The sequence below is a fragment of the Apiospora marii genome (genome assembly GCF_038362585.1).
Source record: "Apiospora marii strain CBS 49790 chromosome Unknown utg000009l_segment0_segment0, whole genome shotgun sequence".
NCBI classification, from domain to species: domain Eukaryota; kingdom Fungi; phylum Ascomycota; class Sordariomycetes; order Amphisphaeriales; family Apiosporaceae; genus Apiospora; species Apiospora marii.
In genome coordinates this window covers 188839-214870 of record NW_027117381.1, presented here as the reverse complement: position 1 = coordinate 214870, position 26032 = coordinate 188839, and the positions used below count along the sequence as shown (strand labels likewise).

The 26032-nt window shown below is 57.1% G+C and overlaps 10 protein-coding genes across 10 annotated transcripts; 6 read left to right on the top strand and 4 right to left on the bottom strand.

Annotated features, from left to right (window-relative positions):
- Positions 1–866: 866 nt before the first annotated feature.
- Positions 867–2093, bottom strand: PG985_011558 (glycoside hydrolase; the record flags this gene model as incomplete). Its single annotated transcript, XM_066831325.1, has 1 exon — positions 867–2093. The coding sequence occupies one exon, from the start codon at positions 2091–2093 to the stop codon at positions 867–869; it is 1227 nt and encodes a 408-aa protein (XP_066679375.1).
- A 1578-nt stretch (positions 2094–3671) lies between these two features.
- PG985_011557 (uncharacterized protein) lies at positions 3672–4439 on the top strand (the record flags this gene model as incomplete). Its single annotated transcript, XM_066831324.1, has 1 exon — positions 3672–4439. One exon carries the CDS (start codon positions 3672–3674, stop codon positions 4437–4439), a length of 768 nt encoding a protein of 255 aa, XP_066679374.1.
- Positions 4440–6104: 1665 nt separating this feature from the next.
- PG985_011556 (uncharacterized protein) lies at positions 6105–6741 on the top strand (the record flags this gene model as incomplete). Its single annotated transcript, XM_066831323.1, has 2 exons — positions 6105–6357; positions 6464–6741. 2 exons carry the CDS (start codon positions 6105–6107, stop codon positions 6739–6741), a joined length of 531 nt encoding a protein of 176 aa, XP_066679373.1.
- A 1987-nt stretch (positions 6742–8728) lies between these two features.
- PG985_011555 (uncharacterized protein) lies at positions 8729–9717 on the top strand (the record flags this gene model as incomplete). Its single annotated transcript, XM_066831322.1, has 2 exons — positions 8729–8945; positions 9155–9717. 2 exons carry the CDS (start codon positions 8729–8731, stop codon positions 9715–9717), a joined length of 780 nt encoding a protein of 259 aa, XP_066679372.1.
- Positions 9718–10152: 435 nt separating this feature from the next.
- On the bottom strand, positions 10153–12390 carry PG985_011554 (uncharacterized protein; the record flags this gene model as incomplete). The annotated part of the gene is made up of 3 exons (XM_066831321.1): positions 10153–11633; positions 11741–12109; positions 12330–12390. The coding sequence occupies 3 exons, from the start codon at positions 12388–12390 to the stop codon at positions 10153–10155; spliced, it is 1911 nt and encodes a 636-aa protein (XP_066679371.1).
- Positions 12391–13792: 1402 nt separating this feature from the next.
- On the bottom strand, positions 13793–17005 carry PG985_011553 (transcription elongation factor SPT5; the record flags this gene model as incomplete). The annotated part of the gene is made up of 2 exons (XM_066831320.1): positions 13793–16666; positions 16724–17005. The coding sequence occupies 2 exons, from the start codon at positions 17003–17005 to the stop codon at positions 13793–13795; spliced, it is 3156 nt and encodes a 1051-aa protein (XP_066679370.1).
- A 1094-nt stretch (positions 17006–18099) lies between these two features.
- PG985_011552 (WD domain-containing protein) lies at positions 18100–20139 on the bottom strand (the record flags this gene model as incomplete). The annotated part of the gene is made up of 3 exons (XM_066831319.1): positions 18100–18575; positions 18635–19232; positions 19303–20139. 3 exons carry the CDS (start codon positions 20137–20139, stop codon positions 18100–18102), a joined length of 1911 nt encoding a protein of 636 aa, XP_066679369.1.
- Positions 20140–21435: 1296 nt separating this feature from the next.
- Positions 21436–22653, top strand: PG985_011551 (Phosphopantetheine adenylyltransferase; the record flags this gene model as incomplete). Its single annotated transcript, XM_066831318.1, has 1 exon — positions 21436–22653. One exon carries the CDS (start codon positions 21436–21438, stop codon positions 22651–22653), a length of 1218 nt encoding a protein of 405 aa, XP_066679368.1.
- A 359-nt stretch (positions 22654–23012) lies between these two features.
- On the top strand, positions 23013–23984 carry PG985_011550 (Short-chain dehydrogenase/reductase SDR; the record flags this gene model as incomplete). Its single annotated transcript, XM_066831317.1, has 1 exon — positions 23013–23984. One exon carries the CDS (start codon positions 23013–23015, stop codon positions 23982–23984), a length of 972 nt encoding a protein of 323 aa, XP_066679367.1.
- A 511-nt stretch (positions 23985–24495) lies between these two features.
- On the top strand, positions 24496–25512 carry PG985_011549 (uncharacterized protein; the record flags this gene model as incomplete). Its single annotated transcript, XM_066831316.1, has 2 exons — positions 24496–24581; positions 24660–25512. The coding sequence occupies 2 exons, from the start codon at positions 24496–24498 to the stop codon at positions 25510–25512; spliced, it is 939 nt and encodes a 312-aa protein (XP_066679366.1).
- Positions 25513–26032: the final 520 nt, after the last annotated feature.

Below are 26032 nucleotides of genomic sequence, written 5' to 3'. Positions count from 1 at the left end.
GCAAATTCTTCTTTTGTCAAATCTAATGGGAGCTATTTTACCCCGGGGTCTTTTCGTCTGCATTTCTGCTTGACAACCCAACCCGTCTGCAGGCCGGTCGGACCTTGCATGCATCGTCGTTTAAAGAGACCCTCATTTACATGATGCATCCATTTCGCAGAGCACACTTAATTCTTCCTGAGATGTCCACAGTAAGCTGTGTTTAGTCAAGCGTTTCTTTTCCTCTCTTCTTTTTCGATTGAATTCGACTTCGTGATCATCTACTACCCGCATTCGCTTTTCGTTTTCGGACCGTCGACGCCGCGGTCGGTGAGTGCTTCCTGTATAGCGTCACGGCTTAATTTAGCCCCGGCGAACTCTTCTTCAATGCCACGAGAGGGTGGTGTCGAAACGGTTGGCATTGGCTAATTGCCACACTGCCACCCCGATGCACACCCTGTCCAAGATGACTCGCAATTGCCTACCGACAAGGTGGATCTCGGTACTTCCCACTGGACGCATGCAATGCATGACCGGGCGGTGGCAGTGAAGGTGTCTGCCATCAAGACATCTCGTCATCATGGCTGGCAGTAGCAACCATAAGACATCACGTCACATACAGAGTAGAACGGGAAGAATCACGGTCGGAAAAGGCCAAATATGCTGAAAACATCAAGTTTTGATATGTACTCAGTGCAGAATCGTAGGTATGTACAGGTAGAATAATATTTGATCAAAAAAGCCAAGGAGGATAAACATCATCTCTTGGATGCGCGTGCATGCATCAGCGGTGAAACCCCAGACAGAACGGGTACTGCAGGCTCAACCTCGGGCATCGCGCGGAAAAGAAAAAAGAGCAGTGCAGTCACTACAGAGTAGCATCGTCTCTAGTTGACGCACTGACTGTAGTAGTCGTTCTGCTTCTTGCAGGTACCCTGGGCGCAGGTGGTGGAGCCGGTGTAGCCGATGCCGCCGCAGCGGCCGTAGAGGGCGACACCCTGGCTGCTGCCGGCATCGCCAGTAGGGGCGGCGGGGGCGGCCGAGGTGCGGGTGAGCAGAGTGGTAGGAGCGGGAGCAGCGGGAGCGGAGGAGGCGGCCGGGGCAGAGGGAGCAGGGGCGGCAGGAGCCTCGGGCTCGCAAGCGTCGTCGTCGCCTTCCTCCTCGTCATCACCCTCGGCCTCGCAGGCGTCATCGTCGCCCTCCTCTTCGTCATCCGCACCGTCAGCCTCACAGGCGTCATCATCGTCGCCGGTGGCGGGCTGAGCGGGAGCGGGCGCAGCGGCGGCGGAGGTAGAGGCGGCAGGGGCAGGGGCAGAAGCAGCGGGGGCAGAAGCAGCGGGGGCAGAAGCAGCAGGGGCAGCAGGGCTGCTGGAGGCACCAGCGGCGAAGAGCTTGGGGCCGGGGATGGTGTAGCTCTTGATGGTGGTGTAGGGGTTGAAGAGGATGCCGGGGTCCTTGGAGTCGTACAGGTCGGTGCCCAGGGTACCCTCGGGCAGGTCGGTGCCGGAGCCGGTGACGGCGATGTTGATGCACTGGGGGTAGTGCTGGGCGCCGCCCTCCTGGCCGGCGGCGTGGAGGGCGATGATCTCGTTGCGGAAGACGTAGTTGCCGGCCTTGAGGTTCTCGGGGACCTTGGTCGTCCAGGTGCCGCCGTTGGCCACCAGCTTGTCGGCGCCCCACTTGGCGCCGTCGTAGCCGGCCTCGTCGATCTTGACCCATTTCAGGGCCGAGGGGTCGGCCTGGCTGCAGTCGCCGCCGCAGTCGGCCACGTAGGTCAGGACGGGGCCGATGTTGTGCGGCCAGTTGGGCCAGTCGAAGCTGACCTCGCCGCCCGCCTTGACGGAGCTGGTCAGGGCGCCGGGCTTGGCCTTCTTGTGACAGTTGATGTCCGACGTCTTGTAGCTCGTCGCGTCGACGAAGCCGTTGTCCAGGTTCTCGGTCGACCACGCCGCCACCTTGGGCGCGGTGCCGCCGTTCTTGGCCTGGTAGTAGTAGTCCATCAGGAAGCCCTGCTGCTTCTTGCCGTCGGTCGAGAAGGTGTTCACGTTGCCGTGGGCGAGGGCCGTGGCCGCGAAGGCGCCGACGGCGGCGAGAGTGAGCTTGGTGGAAGACATGTTTATGTTTGGTGGGGTATGTAAGTGATCTGAAGAGATTGGATCGAGGGGAGATGGAGATGAAGGCTTGGCTTTTGATCAAGGAATTCGGTATGTATGTTCGGATGAAGCGAATGTCGGTCCCGGCTTCACGCAGTGAAGTTGACTGGCTGGTAAAAGAATGTAAAGGGTGGAATAGGTGAGAAGCCTAGGGAGAAAAAGAGTGTGTAATGCGACCTGCAACTGAGACGTGATGAAGCAAAAAAGGAAAGAGATCCCATATTGACGGCGGGCGGCATCTTGTATTTATGCATTGCCTTGCCGCCTCTCCGTCGTGACCACCCCCGTTCTTCATCCTGCAGAGCCTCAAGAGTCCATCGGGAGACTCGAGATTCAGGAGCGAGAACCCACGCGACCAGCCAGTCGGCTTACACGGTCCATGGCAGTGGACCCGGCGGTTGTGGAAAAATCATCGTGGGTTGTCATCAATCTGCAACAGAGCCCAGCGGTGTGCGCCGTGTGCTGCTCGCGATCCCTGGCGTCTTGCTATGGGGACGAATTCCCGTTGTGGAAGTCATCCCATATGAGCTGTTCAAGGACCGGGGTTCCATCATGACCGTTGGGAAGGTTCGTTCCTGACAGCAGCCCAGGAACGCCGTTGACAGGAGTCAGTGACCAGTGAGCCAGTCTGACAGCCTGCAGGAATAACACGACTTGGTGGAAGGTCGGCCCAAGGTGAAACAAGAATCCCTGGCTGATCTCGGCGCGTGCCCCCGGTTTGACGTTGAAGATCCACCGCGCTATTCCCTGCAGGTGATCTCGACAACCCCTGGACAGCCGTATCTTCGGACGAAAAGTCTCCTGCTTCCTGCCAAGACGTTTCCATTAAAGAGGAGCCAATGCAGGAAGAGAAGCCTTTCGACTGGGCCGTCTATCGAGAATCTTCGGCCTCTGCCGCGCTCTCGTAACCGCCTACGAGAAAAAGGAATGGCAAGCCGAGGTGTGACGTCCATGCACGGGCTATCTCTTCGGCTGGCGCGCCCCTGTCTTGCCTTGGTCCAGGCCGCTGGGTCAGCTCTGATTGAGCCGAATGCCCCCCACTAAAGTTCTAAATTCAGGGAGGCAGGAGCGCTGCGGGCAGTGCCAAGGCCCATAAATCGCTGTCTCAATCACCGCCGAACCGCCTAAACCACCATCTTGGGAGAACCTGATGGGCATTCCCTTATCCTTTCGTGAAGCTCAAATTGCCAAACACATCGCGATCGATTCAGTTCTTGCGATTTGTGCGTTGAGTGTGTGCACGCAGGTACATTTCTCTAGCGAAGCTTACATCCTACTCGCGACGTCGCTTGCAAGATGCATCGAAACCTTGGGCTGTGCCGCGTGCACTGCCTGGCTTACCTTACTGTACTTATCGCCGCCGTTGAGTCACTCGGCCAATGGCAATTCCCTTAAATGCCCTTCGGTCAGCCAGGTGCGATGGTATATCTTGACGTGAATTTTCCACCACTCAGCGATTCAGATGCCGGACATATAATTTACGTGATTACCAAGGAGAGAGTATCCGACCGCCCACCATCACCGTAACCTCCACAGCAAATGTCTCAAGCCAAGCCCTCTTGGGCCAGTCTCCTTCTCCAGTCGACGCCTCGTTCTCGCGCTTCGGCAGGTTCTGGGGCGGCCTACAGCTCGGAACCACCCGACGACGGCGCTAGCAACCGAAATTCAGCCGCAGATCCACCCCAGGACAAAGTCAACAATAATTCTTCCGCCGCAGCCTCCGTCGCAGTCCAATCTCCGGCTACAACGACGATGCCGCCCCCGCGGCGTGTCGCCATGATCAGTGGCCACATCGATCTCTCGCCCGAGGAGTTCGCCAGGGGCTACCATGCTCAGCTCGACGCGGCGCTGGAAAAGGGCGACGCTTTCATCATGGGCGACGCCAAGGGCGCCGACGAGCTGGCCCTCGCCTACCTTTTGGCCAAAGACCCCTCGACGGCCGCGGCCGTCGCCGGTCGCATCACCGTCTATGCCTCCCGGCAGGCCAATGTCGCCAGGCTCGAGCAGACGGGCGTCAAGGTGGCTCTGGCCGAGATGCACAACGCTCTGCCGGCAGAGGGCGATGGCCGCGGACATGGACGTGGGCAGCAGCAGAGAGGACCCAGGAAGGGAGGGCGAGGTAGAGAGCACCATCTGCGGCGCGATGCCATGATGACTGGGAACAGTGACTACGATATTCTGTGGGTGCGGACCGAGGCAGAGTCCCGGGCCCTCTATGGGGACAAGTATCGGCCCAGAGTCTCGGCTACCGAGCTGAACAGGCAGAGGCGGGCAGAGATACTGGCTCGACAAGGAGGATCCAATTAGCCGTGCCGAGCAACCTTTTTGACAACATAAATAGAGAGCCACCTTCAGAAGTCTTCGGTTAATCCGGTCTCCTCTCGATTGGTTCAGTGCATCTTTCAATCGTGACATCCCGACAAAACCACCAATGCCCGCACGACAGGTTCACGCATGACATATGCCATGTCTTGCCGTCGTGAATGACACGTTCGCATCACTGCTGACACTTTACCATGATGTCCCAGAAACGATGACAGGGAATGAGCGTTGCTCCCCTTCTCCATTGTAACCATTTCTAATTGCGCGGATTCGTGATGAAGTGTCATCTAATTGCATGCTGGTCGACCGCGGTCATGGTTCTATTTTCATCACGTCGGGGCGAGAAAAGGGGCCGGACACAGGGACATGGCGCACAAGGCGTGGTTTAAATAAGATGCAGGACCGAAATATTCTGGGCAATCAATGTAAGGAAAGAACACTTTGAAGTCGTTGGATATTGATTACCTAAAACCCAGTTCAGATATCGATGTTCTGTCTGCACTCCCTTGAGAGGCTAACAATAACCGAACAGCAAGCATCGGCAGATGGGCAAGTATAGTACGTCAGTAACGTCTCCGGCAAATCGACTTTCCGAGCAGCCCAATCAAGCTATTATTAGCACACAGTAAATGTGCTTTTGTTTGCATCTGCACACAATATGTTTCCTGGGTTGGGTGACTCAACTTAGCCAGACAGCCAGGGGACGGAACCCCAGATTAGAAGCGCATAGCCACCTTTCGTGGACGTTCTTCGCAGCAGTCCAATCAGAACCCGGAGATCAACAAAGCCACCCTGCAGCATTGCGTTGTCAAGAACCAAGCTCTCGGGCGCGGGAGGTTGTTTTAGCCGGGTGTCTGTGTGTGCGAGGTCGTCTATCACGCATGATTGGGCAGATGTTTCGGTCCCTTGGCAGGGCCGGCTATTCTGGGATCCGAAATCCTTGCGTCGGTCCTTGGGTGCCGAGGTTCCACACCAAGCTGAGCCACGAAAGAATAAAGCACCTGTAGGGGTACAAGTGCTTGCTTTGTCGGGTAGCTACGTGGAAACCATTGGATCTCTCCAATCTGATTGGTATATGGAATGATCTCCTTCGGGGTAACGTGCAGTTCCTTATTCTAGTGTGGGTTTTGATATTATGACACTCTAAAGGTAGAAGTGATATGTGACGCAATAACCGACCTCCCTTGCTTGTACGCATGTTGGTGCAATGATGATAGTTATTATAGCTATATTTGGATGTCGATATGACAAGTTACGTGGTATGGAATAACAATATAGACCGCATATAGTTATTATTCCTCGACATGCCGAAAGTTGACATGCATATTGAGCTCGGCCCGGGCAAATACAGTTTATCACAGAAAGATCTCTGTACTTCTGGCTGCGTCGTCGGTGCATCGCCACTGGGACGGCAAAGACGAAGTGCTATCTTGAGAACCGTTGCAAGGCGAAGCAAGGCCACGGGATGCTGTCAAGCCGAAGCATTGTCTTGATGAAAGGAATGGGGGAAGATAAATACCTACGCCAGAAACCACCATGAAGCAAGATATATCATCAGTATCTTCTCATCTCATACCAACGGGCAAACCCAGACCTCCAACACCCCACGAAAAGCAAGAACGAGACTCACCAATCACCCAATCCCTCACCATGAAGTTCTCCGTCTTCTCGTCGATCCTAGCAGCCTCCGTGGTCCTGGCGGCTCCCACATCTCTTCTCCCGCCTCGCCAGGCCGTCTGTGACCCGAGCAAGATGCCGTCGGAAACGGAAACCACGGGAGCTATCCGCGACTGGCTGGCAAACGTCAACATGGTCAACGCCTTCCTCGACAACGCGTCCCGATCTTCGTCCAGCCAGGCCGCCCAGGCGCTGCAGTTCGCCAAGAAAGTGCCGAGCCATCTGAGTGCGTAGCCGTTTGTCCTTCTCACATTCTACCTGCCTCCCCCCCTTTTCCCATCTGTCCCACGTGGTTCGGCGAGACCTGCACTAATAGATACCCTGCAAAACAGAGGTCCTCACCCGCGTCTGCGGCGTTTCCGACGCCTACACCCGCGCCGTCCAGGACCTGGGCCAGGTCTTTGGCGGCGTGCTGACGAACCTGCAGGCCATCGCCGACGACGGGGCCGCGGCTCCCAAGGCGGCGGGGACCATCAACCGCATCCGCTGCTGCAACGTCCTCCCGGATCTCGACGTGCTCTGGCGCGAGGCGGCCGAGTCCTACGGCGTCGTGGGGCAGGTCCAGACCAGCGTGCCGCGGCCGGGGACGTGTGCGTCGGTCAAGTGTTGATTATCTCGACTTGCTAGCCTCACCGTGTTGACTCGAATGACGGGGATGAAGCTAAAGAGGTTGCTGTGTTCTCGCACGGTTACAAGCATTTGGGTTGTTATTGGGAAGCTTCGCATCTGTAGGTTCACGCTATTGTATGCGGTCGGAGTTCAGCACTGGGATTTGGGGGTTTTGTTTCTTTCATCATGTGGCGTTCTAGGCCGGGTCATCTCCTTTCCAAGAGGAAAGAAGTTGATCTTTTCGCTTTGGGTTCAATAGTTAGGTGTTGCTATAAGGCCGAACGGTCGTTCTATCGAATCGCGTATCCCATTTGTGTACGCGAGAAAGAAGACGAGATCGAGAATCATCTAGGTTGCATATTTCCCCTAGACTTGCGATGGTGGAAAGAGAAATGAAGTCGATCATCACATGCAAAGTCGCGTGTCATCTCCTTATGGACTCGCGATGACGTCTGGGAGAGATTATTGCTTTACGGCGATGAAGGGGCGAGACGCAGGATCAACATTGTGGCATCTGTGCCACCACGTGGGGAAAAAAGGGGGGACCATACGCCAATAAACCGAATCTCAGTTTTCGACTTATTGAAGGTTGGTGTGCCAAGGTGACATCCCAGGTTGAGCTTAGGTAACTTCGGGTTCTAGAAGCCTATCGGATGGGTTGCGAAGCTCGGTAACAACCACTGAAAGGTGCGTGGGTTGGGCATCACTTTTAATGGGTGCTGGGTGCGGTAGGGTAGGACGGCGGCGTGGGCGGGTGGTCAGCTTGCATGGAAATACCTAGATAGGCGAGGGCAAAAGGGGGCATTGACTTTCATCGGTCGCAAAACTCACCGGTGTCCATTGCATTTTGCCTTCCCCCCTCTCGAGAAACCCGTGTATGGTGTGCGATCAATCTCAGGCATCAATCAATTTCGCAGATGGGCAATTTGTGTATCTCGTTGCTCAAAGTGAAACCGAAGATCTACCAGATCACAAGCAAAGGCCGGGAGCCAGGTTGAATGGATGTGATGATGCGATGGCTGCTGACCGTACTGTAGTAGCCCGGGTGTGGGGGAGAGGTTGTCTGGCAGTGGCTCTAGCAGTAGTGGCAGTGGCAGCACCCACCGCCGTTCTTCGTACCCCGCAAAGCTTGAGTCTGACAGCCACGCAAACCAACCAAAACCCGATCAGACGACAGGGCATGTCATCCTGCAGCACTTGGGATGGCCGACCTTTTCTTTCCAACCGTCGCAATACGAAACGTAGGGTAGCGACCCAAGAACAAAAGGAAAAACGCACCAAACCCTCATGATTCGCCAGAGTTTCCCTTCTCTTCTTGGCCTCCTCCCTCGTCCCACGTTTCAAGCACTCGATCGTCGATGTGAGGGAGCATTGCGGGATTTTCGTTCTTTTTGGTTTTTGATCTGCTGTCTACCTAATAATCTACGGCGTACTCGTTCGTAGGCTGGCCCATGCCACTCACTGTACCAGAAACAAAGAGAGTACGAGACAGACATCATCGATTTTCAATTCCCCCCAAGCATGGCGCAGCAGGCGGCAAACGCAAGCACCAGCAGCCAGCCAGCCAACCCTACAGTTAGAAACCAGTGAACCAACAAAGGACAGTTCATCTCACCGGCCCCCAAAGGCCGATGAATCCCGCCCGTGCACTTATACATACGTGACCGCTGGAGCTTACATCTCGTACAGGCCCAGCATGTTCCATTCATTCTCCTTCATTCCCTTGTTTGCTGTAATCTACTAGTATTGCCACGTTTGCCTACTTAGAAGGCCCTCCCAGGCTAGACAACAGTAGCCGCAGGTGGACGGTGAAAACTGTGGTTAGGTCCCTTTGCAGGAGACACCGCGTCATCGCGTCACTTGTCCGCGCTTGCACAACTACAGAGACAAGAAGACAGTCTCTGCTTCGTTGGTCCCCCGTTATCCATCCATTGTCCCACCACTGTCCCCGACTCTCCCGGCTCTCCCGCACACAATCGAAAAACCCCATGGCGGCCACGAAGCTGTTTGACGACGAACGCGCAGGCCCCGTCACCCAGATCTTCTACCTCAGCATCCCCGTCGAGCACCAGCTCCAGGACGCGACGAGCGGGGCCGGCCGCAAGTGGGCCGAGGCGCTGGAGCTGATTGCCGACTCCCCCGGCTTCCTGCGGCTGTACTGGGGCCGCCAGGTGGAGGAGAGCAAGAAGGTGCAGCTGCACGTAGGTTCGTCTCTCCGGCTTTTCTTTCTTCCTGTTTTCTATTTTTACATCCGTATTCAGTCTATGGGTCCTTGGTGTTCATGGTGTTGCAATGAAACTTGGCTCCCACCACATCACATCCCACCCTGGATGCCTGGGGAAGAACACCTTGACCATGACTGATCAATTATTCGACCATGGTTTCCAACACCATATTGACTTCCCTTCGAACAGTAAGAGAGACCCTGGAGCAGAATGAGTTCTTCCTCGAGTCCACGCTCTACCTCGACGACGTGCTCCCGCTCATCAAGATGATCCTGACGCCGCCGCACCCGGTGCACCCCACCATCCCCGACATCCAGATCTGGCACGTGCACCTCGGCCAGCAGCTGGCCGCCACCACCACCACGGCCGCCTTCCCCTTCGGCGCCAACTCTTTGCTGGGGTACCCCATCAGCACGGCCCTGTACGGCCACGACGAAGCCGACGACGGGCACTGGGTCGAGGGCGAGTGGCTGCTGTGGGCCGACGCCATGCGCCGCGTCGAGGGCTGCAAGACCATTGCCGGCGGCCGGCTCATCAAGAAGTCCGTGAGGGCGGCCCCCCTCAAGTCGTCCGACGGCTTCGGCGGCAGCGCGGGCTATTTGATCTATGTCGGCTGGGAGACGCTCAAGCACGACGACGAGTACCACGGCACCCCGCACTTCAAGGAGCAGGTCATGGTGCTGAGCGCGGGCGGCAAGGGGTTCAAGGAGTACGGGCACGTCGTCTTCCAGGGGTTTAAGGAGAGGGCGTAATGTACAAGGGTTTTGTTGGGGGTTGGATGGACGGGGTTTTCGACGACAGCTATGATAATGGGCGTTTTGAGGGTTGATTGGGTTTATTATATATTTACGGCAATTTGTTAGGCGCATGGCAATGTCACAGAAGAAGACATGATAGCAGCCGAATGGGATTTTCGTGTCGCACGATTTGCGTGGGATGTAATCATTTATGTATTGGGCTCGACCTATGAACCAAAAACGCCCCCTGTAATGCTCATGTGTAAACCCATAAACCTACCAACCGCGTTCAAAGGGGCGATATACGCCCCTTCCTATTCAAACTGGATGAATCAAAGAAATTGCAATCCTCGATCAAAGAAATTGCAATCCTCGTTACTGACGCACCAGCGCTGGCCATCCCACCAAAGTAATGGCCCACCCCTATCTAGCTGATTTTCTTACTCACCCTCAGCGCTGCTCCCCGCCGCCATTCTGCCGCTGCCCATCCCCGTCTACCTGCCGGCTATCCACCCTGACCAGCGCATTCTCCACCTCGACCACGACGAGGTCCCGCGCGTTCTTGCTGCGCGGCACCCAGGCCAGCTGCAGGATCCCCAGCAGCGCGAACCCGGCGCAGCTGAACCAGGCCGCCGCGCTGCCGCCGGCCGCGTAGATGACGCCCACGAGCGGCGGGCTGACGGTGCGGGCGAGGCAGCAGCCGCTCATGGCGAGGCCGTTGACCCTTCCTAAGACGCGCGGGGAGGGGGTCGCGTCTTTCAGCAGGATGAGGGCGCAGGGGATGACGATAATCCCAAAAATGCTCTGGAGGACGAGGGCGAGGTAGATGAGGGCGGACTGCTGCGAGGACCCGCTACCACCGGCGGAGGAGGGGAAGACGGACACGAACGGCATCACGATGTACGCGAGCGGGTACAGCACCACCATGCTCACGAACGAGCGCCAGACCCCGACCTTGTCGACAAAGGGCGGGAAGACGAGGCCCTGGATCAGCAGGCCCAGCACGCCGTTGACCGACAGGTAGACGCCCACGTCGTGCACCGTGTAGCCGAGCCCGCCGCGCAGGTCGAGGCGCCCCCCGCCGCCGTAGCCCGGGCTCGGGTCGTCGAGGAGGTGCGTCGGCAGCAGCGTCACGAAGGCCATCTGGTGGTACGAGACGAGGACCAGGGCGACGGTCAGCATGATGACGGTGAAGTTGAAGGCGCCGCTGCCCTTGCCCTTGCCCTTTCCCTTGCCAGACTTCTTGGATTGGGAGTTGGACGATGAGGAGGTCGGGGTGGCGGTGCCGCTGCTGCTAGTTGTGGTAGTGGGCTCGGAGGAGGAGGTGCCGTATTGGTGCTGCTCCCGCACCTCGGCCATGGCGTCGGTGGCGGCGGTCGTGGTGCTGCCGTGGCCCACCCGAATGGCGTGGACGGTGCCGAACGAGGAGCGGCGGAGGTCGAAGCTGGGCTGCACGGGGACGGGGAGGCCTTCCTCGATGAACTGGGGCCGGGACAGACTCGTCGACATCACGGAAGACCGGCGCCTTGCCGCAGCCGCCTCGCTGTCATGCCCACCACCGCTTCCAGATCGACCCCCGAGAGCACCCGCCGCCTGTGCCGCCGCCGTCGCCGACGTCAAGGGCGTATTCTCGTCGACCTCCTCGTCCTCCACAATGGCCGTGTCCGCCTCGCACTCCTGCTCCCGGGCCGCCGCCTCGCGCGCGCTCCGCGGGTTCGTCTCCTCGAGGAAGAAGACGCCCTGGGCGATGGCCAGCACGACGACGACGACGGCCACCAGGTTGGGCAGCAGGTAGGGGTAGCGCCCGAACAGCCCGTCGGCCGGGAACAGGTTCGGGTAGAAGCGCGCCGGCTGGGCCAGGAACCCGCCCATGGCCGAGCCGATGATGCCGCCCAGGGTCCAGACGAAGGGCTGGGTGGCGTAGGCTTTGGCTGTTGTATATTAGCTACACCTGGGCACTTACTTTCCCCCCTCTCCATCTGAATAATTAAAGGAGAGAAGTGAAAAAAGGAGAGAAGAAAAGGAAAAGAAAACCCACGCTCATGCTCCGGCACCTTGACCATCTCCGCCACCATCGTCTGCATCACCGCCACATTCCCATTGAGCGCCCCGCCGACGAAGCGCGCGAGCAGGGCGACCCAGTAATTCGTGCTCAGCCCGAACAGCAGACTGCTCAGGGCGACGCCGCCCAGGCCGACCAGCACGACGGGCTTCCGCCCGACGCGGTCCGAGAGGGCGCCCCAGCCCATGGCCGTCAGGGCCTCGGCGACGGCGTAGGCCGACACCAGCAGGCCCGCGTAGAAGGGGGCGTCACGCGCCGAGCCGGCCCCGTTGAGGTCTTTGACCATTTCGTACGTGTAGGCCAGGATGGAGTTGAAGGCGATGGGCTCCGAGAAGCGGCATATTGCTGTTGGAGGTTGCAAAAACGCGGGGATCAGTTATCACGCCAGAAGGATAATGGAGGGGTCTAGCAGTCGCTGTAGTAGTGAGAGGTGATGGTGCATGTCTTCGTCTGATAATGCGAGCGACGGAAGCATGTTTCTTCTCTTATTGAAAGCTTCGGATGACTTGATTGTGGCATGTAAATATGATATAAGTTGCGCAACGAGAAAAAGTGTCAATCTTACCCAAGACGGTCAGCTGCTGCGTCGGGAAGGCATGGGGATCCCGCTCCTTGAGCTGAGGCATCGCAGCGAGTATGAGGAGGCTAAAAGGTGGGATGAGATGGCAGGGCTCTTCTTTCTAGTCGATCTTCCCGGGCCTCTGAAACTGCTACGGCAATGAGAACACCTTATCGCAATCAGAAGAACAGGAAGAAGAAGAAGCAAAAAGAAAACTGTGAATTGATATATACCTATGTCCCTTCTCAAATCAACTCTCTCCCAGCCAGTACGGTTATAAATCCATAGAAAAAAAAAATGTCTGATTGCCCCGAGACAAAGATCCAAGCAAGGCAAACCTCACCCCCACCATTCCAGTAGGTAGAATCTGCAGTGCAGTGAGAGCGAGCGAATGGGCGGGGCGCCGATCATATTCGGTGAACCGGTGACGAAACCGCTCCGGTGGAGATCCCAAATCCCTCTTGCTTCATTCGCATCAAGTCCAACTAGGTATACATATGCCTGTATACGAACCGAGTTGCATTAGCACTTGTATGTAGGGGCAGCCCTACAAATCAACCGGCCCTCTCTGGGATAAGCACTAGGATGTCCTGCTTGGCAACCTACACGGAAGGGGTTGGGTCGGGTTTGGCTACATCTTAGCAGCCAGATACCCGCCCGTAAGCCAGATAAAAGAGAGCGAGCGATAGAAAAGCCGACCGACCACTGAGCGGCAGGGATATATGCAGTAGCGCGTGGGAAGAAGGTAACTGTTCCCATTGGGCCGTCTCGCTTGAGCATCGAGTCCGGCACCGCCGCATGCGGACGAAAAGGCCTTCCCCAGGCACCCCAGGGTCGTCATGCCATCAAATGCCATCGCCAGTTTGTTTGGCTTCCGTTGCATACCTGCAGTAAGTAGCAGATTCGTGCATGGCAGACAGCAAGCACTGCACCGCACCGCACCACCTGTACTGATTGTAGGGAGCACCCTGAACTCGAGCCTTCAGCCCCGGTTTTCGGCATTCCTGATCGGGCCTACATCACTACCAGATGGGCCACAAGTCACAGTCGCAGTGGGGGTAGAAACGAAGAAACAAAGAAAGAGGGCGGCCGGTAGTTGCAACGTCGCCATCCATCTATCCAGAATCACATCTTGGCAAAAAGAATCAGTTGCATTGGGTAGGAGAGTAACGCACTTTCAATCTACCGTCAAGCAAAGGAGCAAAAGTCCTGTCCAGGTCTGCTTAACTAACTAGCTGCTATGTTGTTACATGCATTTTTTGGAGCTCCTTCCCATGCGCTTCGCTGCCTCTCATCGCTTCAATGGGGGCACCTTATTATTCGTCTTCGCTGAGGCTGCCATTCATTTCTTGTCTTTCTCATCTCTGTCACTAAATCTCAAAGCCAAAGCCAATGTGAATATGATTATGTAAACGCCCTAAACTCCTTAAGCCAGCTTACAGAGCCACCTCCATGCCGCCGTGCCCAGCTCAATCATCCTCGTATCTCGGTCCGGCAGCGGGTGTCTCTGCAGCCCAGGCTCCAGGTGTTGGCGCGTTCACCGCATAAGAGAAACCGCTGGCCGCCGGTGTGGGGGCAGCTGCCGCGGGGGTAGGAGCACTGTCGGCTCCCCAACCACTTTGCCAGCCACCACCGGGCGTAGGCGCGTTCATGGCACCAGGCGTAGGGGCACTGTAGGCACCCGGGGTTGGCGCATTCATAGCCGCAGGAGTAGGGGCTCCGAGCAGACCAGCACCTGGCGTAGGGGCATCGTACGCGCCAGATCCGCCGCTGGCACCGGGAGTGTAGCCCCAAGAGTCACCTCCGCTCGCACCAGGAGTGGGAGCAGCACCGTACGGCGTCTTGGATCCGGAACCCCAGGGGTCCGACGAGCCACTGCCGCCGTAGCCAGGTGTCTTAGATCCGTGGCCAAACGAATCGGGGGCCGGAGTCTTGGAGCCACTAGACCAAGCAGGCGTCCTGCCGCCAGATCCGCCGTAGGCTGTGCGGTTGCCGTCGTAGGGGTTGACTGTTCTAGAGCCATCTGCTGCTGCCCAGGCCGGCGTCCGTCCACCATCGCCATTGCGGTTCCAGGCCGGGGTACGACCACCCGCACCACCTGCCGAGGGCGTCTTCCAGGCCGGTGTGCGACCACCAGCACCTGCCGAAGCCATAGGGGTGCGTCCTCCTGCGTTGCTCCAGTCGGGCGCAGCACGGTCTCCACCGGGGCGGCCCATGCCAAATGCGCCAGGCTTTCGACTGTCGTAGTTCTTGATGACATTGCCGCTAACACTGTCGCGAACCACCACGTCGGTCTTGGCCACACTAATAATCTTGCTCTTGGTGTGCAGCTCAATACGAGCATGTGTGTCCGTGGTGTCCTTGACGCGTCCCAGTAAGCCCTTGTAGCCTCCCTTCTTGATAGTGACAGTTTGACCAATAAGTCGATCGCGACCGAACATCTGCTTGGGCGGGCCCATGTTGTTCTTGGCCTCGGGTCGCTTGGCTGCCGGGTTCATCGTGCTCAGATCCGCCGAGTTGGCGGCAGCATTGATGCGACCACCCTTGGCCGAAATGGTGGCCACGTTGCTGACCTTGGACACGAAGATACCCGCGTTCTCGTTCGTAGCATTGGTGTGGCAGAAGACGTAGGTGCGGTGAATGTGCACAATCTTACCCTGTCGGCTCATGCCGCCGTACTCCTTGACAACGTCGTCGGGTCTGATCTCGGCTCCGTTGCGGTCGGCGGCCACGGCAAGCTTGCGTCGCGGGAGCTTGTTGGCGATTTGCGAAGGCATAACGTGGCGCTTATCACCGTTTTGGTCCAGGATGACCATCGACTCGCGATCAATCTTAACGATGCAGCCGACGGTTGTAGGGTCGAGTTGAACCAGATCCGTCATCTCGTATTGACCAAGAGAACCTTGGCCACCAATGTCGCTGGCCTCGCGCAGATCCTTGCTGAAGACGGTGATTTCGGTGTTGGTCTGGTCTGTCAAAAGAGTGACGCGATCCTCGGAGATCTTCACGACCATACCGACTTCCTCGCGGTACTTGGAACCTCCGATGACCTTGACGTGATCACCAGGTCGGAAGCGCTTGCGAAGACCCTTCGTGGGCACTTCAATGGTCTGCCCAGCCAGATCGCCCGAGACGACCTCCATCGTGACAATGTCACCCTGCACATTGGTGGCCTTGCCAACCACACCCTTTTGCTCACCATCGTAGACCTCGACAACGTCGCCCGGAAGGTAAGTAACATTGATAGTGCTGTCCTTCAAACTAGCCGCCAGGGACTTGAGATCGATGTTCTCAACACCATCCTCACCACCGGATGCGAACTTGGTGACTTCCTCAAGGGTCGGGTTGACGTCCTTGATGGTCAAGTGCTGGATCTTGATATCCTTCACTTGGAAACCCTTCTCGAACTCGTCGCCATTGTACTGCCAATTGTTGGTCTGGGGGTTGCCAGTGATGTACCGGGGGTGTCTCTTTCGGGCCTCCACCTCGCTGAACAGCTTCTGGGGCGGTTTAGGACCGGGGCCCATGGGACGCTTGCGCTTGCCATCGATAGTCGTAGCCGCAAGGGCGTCGTCGCGCAGACCGTAGTCAAGACGAGGAATGAACTTGACTCTTGCCTCCAGGCCGTTGTCTGTTATATCAATGACCTGGGCAAGATCGCCAGAGTGCTTGGGCGGGCGTCGCAGTCGCACCCAGGCGCCAGGCTCGAGAGTGGGCGTCTTCTGCACGCGCAAGAGATCGGGCATCTCCTTGATATCGACCAAGAGGAGTTTCGTTCGGGGATACACATTAAGCATGCCTTCGAGCGCCTGGAGGATATCGGTTTGTCGCTGAGCTTCGACGTAGATGAGGCCCTTCATGACCGAGTTAGGACCGCCTCTCTCGAAGGCGGCAGTGATGCCAAGCTCGTCCTTGGTGCCCTGCTTCTGCTGGATTCTCTGCATGATGGAGAAGACGACTTCGCGTTCCTTGCCTTCCTTGCAGCGAACACCCCAGATACTCGGGTCATCCACACTAGGGAGCAGAAGTCGCTGGGGCACAACGGCAGATTCACCCATGCCACGGGCGGAGCGCTTGTTGCCGTACTGCTTCTTGAGACGCTCGGCTTCTTGTTCGAGGTCCATGTCGTTCTCCATCTCTCGTCTGCGATCGAGCTCGCGATGGCGGGCATCGTCCTCGCGGGCGAACTGCTCAGCCTCGCCAGCCTCTGTGTGCTCGATGAAGCCTTCATGCTCGGCGTCGTCCTCGTCTTCCTCGTCTTCGTCCTCATCGTCGACCTCGGCTTCGAGCTCGAAGAAGGCGCTGCGCTTGTCCTTCCGGCGGGCACGTTTGCGACGGTGACCCTGGACAAACAGTGTTAGCCACAAACATGGGCGCGGCGTTTGGTTTGCATGACTCACCTGTATCTCTTCGTCTTCCTCATCATCCTCCTCTTCCTCGTCCTCGTCATCATCGTTTCCAGCTACGTCGTCCTCGTCGCCTTCGCCCTCTTCGTCTTCGTCATCGGCAGCGTCATTGCGTGCAGGCGAGGCCTTGCGAGTCTGGCGGGGAGAGGATTCGACATCTTCGTCGTTGTCTCCAGCACCGTTGCCCTCGTCGTCACTAGCGTCGGCGGGCGCAGGGTTGAAGTCCTCTTCCTCCTCGGAATCGTCAGGCTGGTCGTGATCGCGCGGATCGCTCATTTTGACGACGTGTTGCCAGTGAGGCGACAAGAATGGTGTGTCGAGATGATTCCGGAGACCGTGTTGGCGTTGAAGAATTGAAGGAAAGAAGGAAAGATGATGGAGAAAAGAATTCGAGACGCGGCTGGCGTCTTGAGGGGACAATGAATGAATGGGAGTGGATGGATGGATTACGGATTACTTGACTTTTGTACGCCCAGTCCCGTCACGTCAAAGGCCAACCTTTCCGTTGCTGTAGGGGCGTGCTTGGCTGCTAGGTTGCTTGCGAGCTGTGGAATTTCCAGGGAGAGACCACTAAAATAGACGGTCCCCAAACTCAAAGGAGATAGGCGTCGATTTGAGTACGGTCGGTCTTGGATCAACAGCTTTCGCCGATGTGGGGCTGGTGGGGGTCGCAAGGAGATGTCGCAAACAATCAATGGCAACTTCAGCTCAACTGGCTCAAGTCCGAGTAGGTAGCAACCATGCACAATTGCGAAAAGAAAAGTAGAAAATGATGGCACGGGTTTTGTATTTGAAGATATGAGTGGGTGGCCAGTTGAACTGACATGCAAAAATGCGGAAGAGAAGGCAACTAAGTTTAGAAGTTGGGGGGATTGCCACATGCATTCACTAAAACTTCAAGTTCCATTGGAGCATGTGAACTGCAGCAGCACCAATCTTCACCACATTCACGAATGAACCCAGCATGGCCAGTAAGAACTGATTCTTGAATAATGCTGTAGGTAGGTATCTAGCCAATTCTGCATCTTCCAAAACAAGCGTCCCCTCCCCCCGATAGAGCAGGCTGTAGGATACCTGACAAAGGCTATTTTACACCTGACCAAACTGCCTACCTGCAGTCCTTTTCCTACCTAGTACTCCAAGTAGCCCTGCCTCGCGCGACCTGGATTTCTCCTCTCGGTCTTCACCAGACGACTGCTTTCCGCCCACGAGCCCGATTTTTTGCCAGACACTTCCTAGATCCTAGCCCCCCATAAGAACAGCGCCTGCCTATATGGCCCCGACAACCCGTGCTCGTTCAACCGTTTTACTGCGTTGCGTCGTTATATAGTCCTTGAATGGTTCGACATTGGATCTGACGTCGTAGAGCCTCATATCTTGACGCCCCAGACACCTCTTCCGCCGCTGACTCCCAGCCATTCGCCAGCATCCGAGTTGGGCATAGCTGGTGTCCATCCCAGGTTCCCAACCTCGTAGTCGCACTGCCAGCTTGCTACTGGGGTCAGGTGCTTGTCCGTCGAGCCGGGCCCACTGTTAGAAGGCGCATTGCTGGGCGTGGTGTTCATGAGATCCCACACCAACACCATGGAGTCATCGCCACCAGAGGCGAGCGTTCCTCTTCGTAGGGGCGACCACTCCACGCAGTTAACGGATCCGCCGTGTCCGCGAAGTTCCAAAAGCGCCTGGCCGGGCTGCCGTACGTCAAGTATCCGGATGACGTTCGAGTCTTGCGCAAAAGTGGCGAGGAGGTGGGTATCATGTGGTGAGGTCGCTAATCGCATCAAGGGCGGGGCATTGGTCATTGTCTGTTGGGCCAGTGTTGGGCTTATTCTGCCGCCGGTAGCGTCTGTGGAAAAGCTCGTTAGTTATCGTGATAATTGTCAGAATAGGTCTGAGTGTACTTACCTCGGTCGTCCTTCGCCGTCGGCTCGTAGATGATGGTGCTGTGCTCCAGGCTTCGCAGGTCAAACATGCGCACGCTGCCGTCTTGACCGCAGCTGACAAACACGTCGACACTGTTGGCGCAGAATCGTACATCGTAGACCTCTTTGTCGTGCGCAATGAGCTGCGTCTTGGCAGTGAGAGAAGGAATATCCCAGATAGTACAAGTGGTGTCTATGCTAGAGGTAATGATCAAGCTTGGCGATACCTGGTTCCAGTCGAGAGAGGTGAGGGGCGCCGTGTGGTCGGGCGTCTTCGAGTTGGAAAGGAGCGCGAGCGGTGTGAGCTTCGTGATGGGTGCGTTAGCATTGGGCCTTGTGACATTGTTGCCGTAGGAGCTTTGCGCATCGGAGGGCAGAGACCACAGCCTCAGATGGTCTCCCGACGTCGCCAGCAGATCGGTACTCTGCTTTTGGGAGGACGGCGGCTCCCACAGCAGCCGCGTGACAGGATAAGAATGGGTGGCCTCGGCGACCTTGGTAAATTCGATGCTGTGCTTAGAGGAGCCCGGGGTGTAGACGTCGTTAGGCGTGTTCACAACCTGGGTATCTAAGATTTGAATCTGGTTGGGGTCATGTCAGCAAGCCATCACGGCACAAAAACAATCCGGCGTCGAGCAAAAAGGTGCCTACAAAGTTGTGACCGTCTTCGAGGTAGCTGCCTATGGCGACCTTTCCAGCGCCTTTGCCTTGCGGTGTCCATTTACACCAGTCGAAGGCGTAGAGAGCCCATGGTGCCAGGTAGTTGCTTGTGGACGGCTGCCCATTCGCGAGCTCGTAAGCCAGAGTGCCCGGGGTGCCGTCCGAGAGACTCGAGTCGGCTCGGGGCCGGATGTCGGCTAGGCCCAAGGGTGTGTTGGAAATGTTGCGTTGCGACCCAGGCGCGCCATATTTGGGGTCTTGAGGAGACATGTATTGCGACGGGCCAGCGGAGCCGCCGGGAGTAGTAGGCGTGTAGGGGGTGTAGCCCGAGGATTCGAAAGGAGCGGCGGGGCTCGACCTCGAGTAGGCGTGGGAGGTAGAGGCGGACAAGGACAGCGAGGGAGGTTTTGATGGCGACGAGTAATCGGTGGGCGACTGTTGCTGCGGGATGCCGGTAGACATGGTGGGCAAGGTGGGTGCGGTGTTGGCGCTCATAGCAGGTGGGCGGGCGGCGCCTAAGCCTCCAGGTTGCAGAACATTGGGCACCGAAGAGTTGGCAGACTGATAGGCGGGGGTGGTGGGTTGTGTCTGGGATGCAGCGGCAGCACTCGGATCGATATTCAGAGCAGGGACAGGACCAGGCGCGGCAGTGAAATCTCGCGGGGAGGACAGCTGCTGGGTGGAATGGGTCATTGTAGGAGAAATGTGAAGTTCATCGTGCTGGGCGGCGTAGCCTCCTCCAGGCGCTGCAGGTGCTGCTGCTGCTGCTGCTCCAGCACCAGTCGCGGACCGTCGCGGGGCTCCCGCATAGGCCTGTGATTGGTTCATGGTTCCGTCAAGAAGGAGTCTGGGTCGAGACTTAACCTAGGTCCAATAGTATGGTAAGTAGCTTGAAACGCTCCGCCGCTGCGCGATGGCAGGCGCGAGCGATTAATTTCTTGGGGGAGAGGGTAAAATAGACACGCTGGGGGGTAGGTGTGTTGTTGGAGGCAGCCGTGATTTGATGTGTGTCAATCCAATTGAGGGTGGGCTCGGCCTGGTCCTTGTCTTCCAGTCTTGGATTCGGGAGAGAGTGGGAGAGAGAGGCCAGAGGCGCAATGGCAATGGCAACGGCAAGCGGGAGGCAGATGGCCCATGAAAGCGGCCGGTCGCCAAACACAGCCCCCAAGAGATTCCAACCTCTGCTTTTGGGCTGGATCAGCACCTTCTTGAAACATTCCCATACGGGGTTCAACTGTCGACTGATGCACCAGTACTGGCTGTAGGTATCTTCTATTGCGTATATATATTCATGTACATCTGTATATCTAACTTCAATTGATCCTTGGATAATTTATTTCTTCAGTTGACACAGCCGCGCTGGACTTAACTTTGCTGGCTCAAATTGACTCACACCATTGCCTTTCGCATCTGGTTTAAGCTGCATACCATATGCCATGTTCCAGGGCTGAGCTGAAGCTGGAGGGAGCTACAGGTACACCCAGCAACATTTTGTAGCTGCACAACCCTGCTCGCAGTACTCCTATCAACGAGAAATGCCGGATACCAGTAGGAAAATTTTGCAATGCAGTATCGGTCTGCGTAGATGCATATTGACATGTGCTCTTGATATGATATCTGATACAAGTCATCAATTGAAGGTAAGTGTGTGTCTCGAACTGCAGTGCCCAATTAGCTGGCACCTGCTACTACAGCGCCTACAGCACGTGAGTAAAAAGAGATAGAGTTACTTGCAAGCATGTCATTCAATTGGCTTTCAGCAGTCCAGTATGCATCAATTCTTTGAAGCTACATTTAACCAACAAGCAGGCATGAATTTCATTGTCTTCTGGATTGCCACCGAAAGAGTTCAGCTGACTACTCTGCTCGGTGTTACCTGACAGACAGCCAAACATGCTCCGATTGAACGAATGGGCTCAACTCCACTTTAGCCGAGGAGGAGAAGGTGCGACTCAGCGTAAGAGCATTCGGACGTAACCCGGACGGTCCAACTTGACTTGCCTTCGACCTCGCAACCTTTCATCATACATACCTATTCTCGTGATTTCTACCGTCACAGGCACCTCCAAGGACGAATTACTGTAGACTTGGGACTATTCGACCGCTCTCACTTAGGTAATCAAGATGAAGCCTGGCGAGCTGCCTTCGCTGTTGCTCTTGCCGCCCCCTCCACGTCCTGCCGGTCCTCTGGAGCTCAGCGCTGCTTATCGTCCCACCCTCAAGTCCGTCATCTCGAAGCTAAAAAGCGCCAAGGGGCCAAATGCATCAACCCTCATCATCGCTTTGATAGCCCCCGTGCTATCGGGGCAGTTCCGGCGGCACAAGTCTTTGGTGTGGTCTGAGCAGCAGTCCATCTTGGCAGGCATGTACAGCCTCATCTCACTCGTCTGCTCCCACCTCAGCGTGCCGACGGAGGTGGATGGCGGGCCCGGCTCCGTTGACGCGCGAGTCGTGCTCATCGATCACGACGTTACCAAGCGGATATCAGAAGACTTCAAGCTTGCCATTGAGCCGAACAACACCGTCGTCGTCCAACTGACCACGTTTGTCGCTGCGTATCACCCCTGGAAGCAAATCTTCAGCGCCAGCACCGAGGCTGGTCATCAGCAACTGGCCAACTACCTTCGCATGTATGAGGGTATCCAAACTCTGAACCAGGACCAGTTGGTTGCTGTCGATGGTGGCCTCACCCTGAACACGCAGTCGCTCGAGTCTGTTCAGGCAGCACAATCGACTACGACGCCGCATTCTGTTGTATGCCTTGGTGGAACCTTCGACCATCTCCACCCGGGGCACAAGCTCTTGCTTACCGCGGCCATCCTGCTTCTCAAGGTCCCGGATGAAGGATCAGCCGAGCCCTGCTCCTTTGTTGTAGGCATCACTGGCGACGAGTTGCTCAAGAACAAGAAGTACGCCGAGTTCGTGCAGCCGTGGGAAGACAGGGCCATGAGCGTCATCGAGTTTCTGTCCTCGATGCTGGAACTGCAGAAACAAGGCTGGAAGCGTGGCTCTGCACCCAAAATCACCAAGAAGGACGGCGAGATCACCGCGCTCTTCCGTAGCGATACCATCTCCGTGTCGTGCGTGCAGATTCAGGATGCATTCGGCCCCACCATCACTCAGGAGAACATGGATGCTTTGGTCGTCTCGGGGGAGACGAGATCCGGCGGTGCGGCCGTCAACGCAAAGCGGACGGAGCAGGGCTGGCATCCTCTGCAAATCTTCGAAGTCGACGTCCTGAGTGCCGAAGAGATCACCGACGAACCAACCAAGACGGAGAACTTTGCATCCAAAATCAGCAGCACTGCGATCCGCAAAATGCGGGCCGAGTCTCACATGTGAGGGCCTCTCATCAGAACGCAATTGTACTTATCGGCTGTTGTGTGAGCTTACAGAAGCCGGCTTGTAGTCATGTTGGGTCAGCGGTAGAGAATGCAAGGTTGATTCCTCGGAGTCCATAAATCCGTTCTCGTGCCCGGTTTCTTCTGATCAACTCGCTGCATAGTCGTCCGGCACTCATCCGGCACTCTCCTTTGTGCACCCTCAAGGTTATCGAGCTACATGTACGGACTGCAGTACTCCGAATTGTGACCCGACCACGCCCCGCATATATACCCCCCATCATCATCTTCAACTCCAACTCCAGCAGGTGCTACCTACACTTACAACAAACTCCCCTGAACCTAGTCAGCCAGTTCGTTATGAGTCAAGACTTCAGCATGAGATCGGTCACGACAAGAGATGATGAGATCGGTGAGGTCCTTCAGACGGTGCCGACCGCGCGCACCGATCTGACGGACAGAGTCCTGCCCCAGATGACGCTGGGCGATGGCAACATGCCGGGATCGCTAGTCGCCCCGCCCCCGCCTCTTCCCCGCAGCGCTTCCCCCGCATCGCGCGCCGCCGAGCGCTTCCGGGTTGCAGGCAACGCCATCGTGACAGGCGGCGCCGGCGACCTCGGCTATGCGGCGTCGCGCGCCCTGCTCGAGCACGGGCTTCGCGGCCTCATGCTGTTCGACGTCAACGCGGCCGACGCCGCCGCCAAGGTCCAGAGCCTGCAGGCCGAGTTCCCCCAGGCCCGCATCCGGTACTGCAAGGTGGACGTGACCGACGCCGAATCCATCGACAAGGCCGTCGCGGGCACGGTCAAGGAGCTCGGTAGTGTTGATCACCTCGTCGCGTTTGCGGGCATGGTCGCCTGCAACCACGCCGTGGACACGGCGCCCAACGAGTGGAGCCGCGTGCTGGGCGTCAACACGACGGGCGTCTTCCTGTGCGCGCAGGCGGCGGCGAAGCAGATGGTCAAGCAAGGGACCGGGGGCAGCATGACGTTTGTGGCCAGCATCTCGGCGCACCGGGTCAACTACCCGCAGCCGCAGGTGGCGTACAACGTCTCGAAAGCCGGGGTGCTGGCGCTGGTCAAGAGCCTGGCGGCCGAGTGGGCGGTGCACGGCGTGCGCGTCAACAGCATCTCGCCCGGGTACATGGACACCATCCTCAACGAGGGGGTCGGGCTCGACGCGGCCAAGAACGTCTGGCTGAGCCGCAACCCGATGCGGCGCATGGGGCAGCCGGACGAGCTGACGGGGGCGGTGGTGCTGTTGACGAGTCGCGCGGGGAGTTATATCAATGGGGCGGATTTGCTGGTGGATGGGGGGCAGACGCTTTTCTAGAGCATTGGAACATTTGCTGGGGTGGAATAATCAAGCGCTGGTAGTAATGTTCATGCCATGCTTATTTTCGACCACCTGCTACTTGTGCTTTATTGTCATCTCCCCTTATATCACGGCAAGTCTCCGCTTGATTGAATCCAATTTGCCTTGCGATGAATATTCTCGAGAAGCTTTGGGTAAAGGCATCCGAAGTGCAGGTGTCAAAATCGGCGATGAAGATCATTGCAATGTTGGTAGACAGGAATCCGGGGGTGCGGCAGCTATTCAAGAAGAGGGGTTGATCCTGTCCCTCCTTAGAAATGGTGACAATATGCCTTACCCCTTACATCGATGACACCTTGGTCGCGCAAGAACTGCTGCTCTTCAACCAACTGAAAGAAACCCCGCGGGTATTTCAACTCATTAATCTCCTGGGCCCCGCGATGTATGTTCCCGTAAAACTTGGGTGATTGTTGCTCAAGGTTTTACTTTCGCCTTGCTCAGCACCACTGTCCTCCAGTTTGTCGCAGTAATGGCATCCCCACGGGCGCCCATTGAATCCTACGTCGCCGTCGTCCCGGCACCGACGCTGGGTCCCGACACCTACGTCAACGAAAGGTCAGTCACTTGTTCTTGCCATATACTTGGATGCCCTTGGTGTTATTGGCGCTGAATGAATGAATGAATTGTTCGTAGGCCACTGGCAGAGCAGGATGGCCGCGGCTCCGTCTTTGGCGGCCTGCTTCTCGCCCAAGCCATTTCGGCCGCCAGCGCCACCGTAGATCCGGACTTCTACGCCTACACTTCGTCCTCCTCCTTCCTCCGACCCGTAGTTCAGACCAGGGAGGTCGAGTACCACGTCGAGCGTGTCTCGGACGGGCGCAGCTACGCCACCCGCATCGTCCGCGCCAGCGTTGGCAATGAGACCAATGCTTCTACAGTCCTCTACCTCGCGACCATCTCTTTCCAGCGGCGGCAGGACTCGTCGGCCGCCGGCCGGACCCTCGAATACGCCGAACTGCCGCCCGATCTCGGAGGGATGACGCCCGAGGGCGCCGACCCGGGCAACGGCAAAGAGCAGATAGAGGCCAACCGCACCGGCTCCCTCCAGCCCTTCAAGCCCGAGGACGCGCCCTTCGACTGGCTGACCGCCACGATGGAGGTCGGGGACCGGCCGTCCGACGTCCGCACCACGGGCTTTTCGCGGTCCTCGGCGCCCCTATCATCGTCATCAACCACGGCCACGAACCTAGCCTCCCTGGCCTACATGTCCGACGAGATGCTGCTGGGCCTCGCCATCTTCGCCAACCCCGACGCAGTGGGGCCCCGGAGCCGCAACGTGGCCCTGGCCGTCTCGCTGAACCACCACCTCTGGTTCCACGACCCGGGCGTGCGGGTCGACCGGTGGATGGTGGGCGAGCGGCGGACGTCGGCGGGCGCGGACGGGCGCGTGCTGATTCACCAGCAGGTCTGGGACCAGGCGACGGGGAGGTTGGTCATGACGGGCACGCAGGAGGCTTTGATTCGGCTGAAGGGGCCTAACCTGTGAGGTAGATGTAAGGTATCTTGTATAGTTCGACATTTATTGGCACGAGATCTTGCACTGCCTAGTCTTGGATGCTTCCATGTTTACGGTCAGAGCAAGCGAATACAGACTTTACGATCATTACATGGTGCCGCTCGTACATTTCAACGGCTTACTAGTATAACCGGTTGTTACACATCTCTACCGTTTCCGGTGTTTGTACCATTGACTATTCCGTTTCGACTAGTGTACACTGCGTCCCCATCTCTTAGGCTCAACTTGTTATCACGGTCTTGTGCATGGCATGAGACTTATCCAGACAGGCGAAGCCTATACCATAACACACTACGCACACGCACCACCGCTCATCATCACAAATCCTGCACTGGAAGAAGCTGTCTCCTGGCTCATAGATACGACCACAGCCAGGTACGTCACAGAACCACTTCTCGGGGCTTTCAAATGGTCTAGCGTGATGTAATTCCCTGTAGGCACTGAACCGCGTGAGACAGTGCTTCGATGGTAGGCGACACCGCTCACCACC